We start from the raw sequence: 5,000 nt of genomic DNA, 5'->3' as shown, positions 1-5,000 counted from the left end.
TAAGAGACTTTATAAAGGGCTCTACCAATAACCTGACTTGACTGACTTGAATTAGCAAATAGTGTATCATATATATAATTATGACAAAAAAATGAATACATTTTATTTATTCAATAATATCAACCATTTTAAATTAAATCATTTATATTTTGAATACATTTTACAAGAATATAATAAATAATATTTAATATAATATAATAAAATATATAATATAATATTAATTATATTGTTTATCTATGATGAGAACTGGGGTATGAATCTACTGTGGTATGAATCTACTACTCTAGAGAGGTGGTTGTTTTTGTTGCTGTTGAGCAAGTGGTGACGGTGTGGAGGTTAAGGTTTGGTGCAGGCAGCCTCAGCACTCACCCTCGCCTGTGACTCACGCTGAAGTCAGACCCCCCCATTACACCCCATGTGTTCCCTCATCATCACTACAGGACCTGGCAGTCCACCTCACCTCGCACTCAATACCGGCTGCAAATGACCTGGTCTTCAGTGTCCTATGGTCCACAGAATGTCTTCAGTCATTGGAAATGCCCAAGTCACCAGTGTTCAGAGTCACCAGATTTAAATATGATAGACAGTAAAGAAAAAAAAACATGGCAGAAGATATTTGGTATTCATACCTTATAAATGACCTAAACAATTAAGGAATCATTCGATACATTTCTTGTGGTTTGACTTATTGATTCATCAACTGTTGCAGCCCTATAAGATGCTAAATACATTCCTCCTGGCTAGAAAAGTATTCATCCGCCGACTCTCTTCGTTCCGGCCCCAGATGCATATGATTCTTCATGGCTCGCAGGCTGTCCTGTATTGCGAGCGCAGACACGTTTTGGTGCATGGATGAATCACCACCGGCGTCTCCCATCTCCCAAAGTGCTAAACATACAACCGTTCCAGTCCACTGGGTTCCACCACTGCGCCTATACACTATCTCTCTCCTTCTCCCTCTCTCCCTCCCTCCCTCTCTCTATCTATCTAGGTATCTATCTATAGCTGAGTTCCGGTACATGTTTATAATGGGTTGTATGATCCATGATCCACTACAGGGGTAGTCCACAACACAATCCATCACAGGTCAGAGTGTTGACTCATCAGGGCTGAGCTTGTGCTCCTCTAATTAAAAGAGCGTGTTTCATAGCAGTTCTCTGGCCATGTGGGGGCCTGTCTGCACTGAATCACAGCTTTGACTAGGATTATTATATATAAATGTATATAATGTATAATATTTAACAATTATTCGCCGAAGGCAAAGTGAATAATGGGGAATAGCCAAGATAACACTTTTTGCCGGGATTTATTTGGATTTATTAGCGGTTTATTTGTTTTTATTAGGGTGACGAGACGACCGTCACGTGATGAAAACAATATCCCGAGATTGAGATCTCAATCATGGGATATTGCCCAATATCCCGAGATAGTGAATGAATCAAATTGTGCCACCCTCGGAAGTTCACGTGTAGCATATAATAAATATATTTATTACACGGCTCTTCTCAATGCTGTGGAACGCTCCGTCCACTTGCATGGGCCTTCACAATTTCCGGCGGTGTATTACTTTTTGATAATTCACCGTTGCTAAGCATATGATGACCGCTCTCAAGGAAAGTGGAATTTTTATCGTCTTTTGTACCACTCCGCAAGTAGTCGGGTAATTTATCAACCCCAGCATACTCGGTTGCTAAGCGACGTCAACGTCTTTGACGGACTATATCTCTGCTGGTCAACACTACGAATGTTGTTAACAAATAAATTGCAAAAAAGACACACCGTGTGAAGTGATTTTTTCGTTTTTGGCAAGGAACCGTGTATTAAGAGGGATCATGTATAGAACGTCGCTATCGAAAATAAACCTCTTCAGGGGATTACTGTCAGGGGGGGGATTATTGTCGGGGTTTATTTTCCTGATAATGAGCTGCGTTCTATACATTATCCCTTACATATGTTATAATTAGTGAATGCTAGTAATAGTCAAGTTATTGTAATAGTCGAGTAGTAGTCGATAAAACAACTGAAATAATCTGCCTGCTATTTTCTGACGTTGTTATTGCATCCTGTTCGGTCATTCATTTTTTCTAATGCGCTGTCACACTTTAATTGATCAGAACATTATGTTACAGAAATACAGTGAGTCCAATATATCCATGTCCCATTATCCACTATATTACAGTCTGTCAGCATAACAGTTACTGGACGCCAGTAAAATAGTTACATGAAATAAGACTTCAAATATATCACAAAATACATAAAGTATCCTGGATGTGTCTGAGTAATGGTGCTCAGGACACGGCTCAGAAGAGGTGGCTGGTTTTTGGTTATTGATTTATCCTGCCTAGTCCTGCTTGTAGAGCACAACGGAAACTCTAATGAAATCAAAGAAGACATCCAGGTTCTCAGGAGGCCTATGTGTAGACGCGGCATCACAGAATATTATCATCCTTCCTGATTAGATAATGGCACTTCTGAGCGAGGCTATTGCCCACAGGGATGAGATCAATGCTGATTTCTTTATCACAATGGATTATTTCATTATTTCAATATTTTAACTGGAAAATAGAAAAGGTTAAGGTGAATGCTTTGAAAAGTTGTAGTTTTTCATGGAAAGAGGTTCACAGAATGTATTAAAGGTTGCAAGATTAAAAAACAATATCACTCTCCAAGTAAGTAATAATAATTAGACAATGGCACATCATACATCATTTCCCAACAGAGATTTAGATTGCAATGAATCGCAGCACATAGAATGTAAATTCGGAATGTCTTTATGATAAACACATTAACATGAAAGAAGAATAACAATCTGAAGAACCAAATTATTATTAACAATATTAACAAATGCATTATTATTTTAGTCTTTATAATATTATTATTATCATTATAGTCGTATTATTGTATTACCTTAGTATCATATTGTGGATTCATTTGAACATCATTTAATGTTGTAGCATGGTAAGCATGGATAACCAAGGAACACATTGAACTAAAACATTGATGTGTTTCACGTTTTTAACTTGAAATAACTCAAATAAATCCATTCCTATTTCTGTGGCTCTGAATGCCCTGCGGAGACATTCATTTTGTATTCTCCTGGAGGACTGGTGTGTGGCTGAAGTGCGTACGAGCGCGTCAGTGACTCATCGGTGTGTTAGCACAGCCGTCATACGGCGCCGTCATCACTGTGATGTCAATGTTGCCACGGAGACAGAGGAGCAGGGGCGTGGCTTAGATAACGGTGTAGACACAGAGAGGGGGAAGGTGACGGGGGTAACACAAAGAGAGAGAGAGAGAGAGAGAGAGAGAGAGAGAGAGAGAGAGAGAGAGAGAGAGAGAGAGAGAGAGAGAGAGAGAGGGAGAGAGAGATAGAGAGAGCGAGAGAGAGGGAGAGAGAGAGAGACGGAGAGAAAGAGAGAGAGAGAGAGAGAGAGAGGGCAAGAGAGCGAGAGAGAGAGCAAGAGAGCGAGAGAGTGGGAGGGAGGGAGAGAGAGAGAGGGAGCGACAGAAACAGAGAGAAAGAGCAAGAGAGCAAGAGAGAGGGAGGGAGAGAGAGAGAGAGAGAGTTTGAGAGGGAGAGAGAGTGGTAGGAAGAGTAGCTGATAGGCAGAGGTTAGAGCTCTTGATCTTTGTTTGCATTGTTTCATGCACTCTGAATGCCATAAACCTTGGTGAATGGTTGTCTGTTTGTGTGTATGTGTGTGTGTGTGTGTGTGTGTGTGTGTGTGTGTGTGTGTGTGTGTGTGTGTGTGTGTGTGTGTGTGTGTGTGTGTGTCTGTGTGTGTGTGTGTGTGTGTGTGTGTGTGTGTGTGTGTGTGTGTGTGTGTGTGCGTGCGTGTGTGCGTGCGTGCGTGTGTGTATATGTGAGTGTAAGCATCTGTGTTTGTCTCAGTTTGAAATAGAGGAAAAGTAAAATGTGTGTCTACCATAGTGTGTGTGTGTGTGTGTGTGTGTGTGTGTGTGTGTGTGTGTGTGTGTGTGTGTGTGTGTGTGTGTGTATGTGTGTGTGTGTGTGTGTGTGTGTGTGTGTGTGTGTGTGTGTGTGTGTGTGTGCGTGTGTGTGTACTCACCATTTGAACAGAACTGTTCCAATGGGCAGAGTTTCCTCTCAAACAGACATCCTAGTGACAGGACAGAGAGAAGGAGACAATTAGAGAACCACAGAGACAGGGATAAGTGTGAAGATTGGACACCATTGAGTAGTGTGAAATGTTTCCTGTAACCTTGTGGGAGCTGGACCCCGGAGAGATCCTTCTGACCTTAAAGTGTTTTAACTTTACAGGCCCGAGATCAGCGAGATGACAACCAACTTTATTCAAGCTGGCGACCCTCAGAACATTTTGTGACCGCACACCCAAGAACCATTGTGTTACATAAAGCTAGGGTAACCAAGGGAACCAGTCACCCGGTGTGCAGCCTGGCACTGCATTAACCAAAAAGGCCTTTTCATCTCATGCTGTGCTTGTGCTTGTTTCTCTGTGCGGCGTGAGACACATGGTCCACCTGTTGAGCCTGGACTGTGGGACCAGCAAACTGCTTGGAACCAGCATCTGTGTGTGTTTGTGCGTACACATTTGGTGAGGTAGTGAAAATTATGTGAGAAATAGAGTTATGCATGGTATAACCATTGACTTTACAGGGATAGGTAATAGTTAGTATCAGGTAGGTACTAGCTAGTATCAGGTAAGTAGTAGGTAGGTACTAGTTAGTGTCAGGTAGGTACTAGGTAGTATTAGGTAGGTACTAGGTAGGTACTAGTTAGTATCAGGTAGGTACTAGGTAGGTACTAGTTAATATCAGGAAGGTAGTAGGTAGGTACTAGTTAGAGTCAGGAAGGTGCTAGGTCGGTAATAGGTAGTATCAGGTAGGTACTAGGTAGGTACTAGTTAGTATCAGGAAGGTAGTAGGTAGGTACTAGTTAGTGTCAGGTAGGTACTAGGTAGTATCAGGTAGGTACTAGTTAGGTACTAGGTAAAAGGTAACTACTAGGTAGGTACTAG

The 5,000-nt window shown here is 41.5% G+C and overlaps 1 protein-coding gene across 1 annotated transcript in view; it reads right to left on the bottom strand.

Annotated features, from left to right (window-relative positions):
* The window catches only part of ptprna (protein tyrosine phosphatase receptor type Na), a 26,076-nt gene that overhangs the window by 18,084 nt on the left and 2,992 nt on the right, over window positions 1-5,000 (bottom strand). The window contains exon 2 of the mRNA XM_060040009.1: window positions 4,071-4,121. Within this exon, the coding sequence (XP_059895992.1) occupies window positions 4,071-4,121 (51 nt within the window). The remainder of the gene's footprint in view (window positions 1-4,070; window positions 4,122-5,000) is intronic.

Source organism: Gadus macrocephalus, chromosome 20 (assembly GCF_031168955.1).
Source record: "Gadus macrocephalus chromosome 20, ASM3116895v1".
NCBI lineage: Eukaryota > Metazoa > Chordata > Actinopteri > Gadiformes > Gadidae > Gadus > Gadus macrocephalus.
The sequence above is the reverse complement of the archived record's forward strand: the minus strand, read 5'-3'. Positions and strand labels throughout refer to the sequence as shown.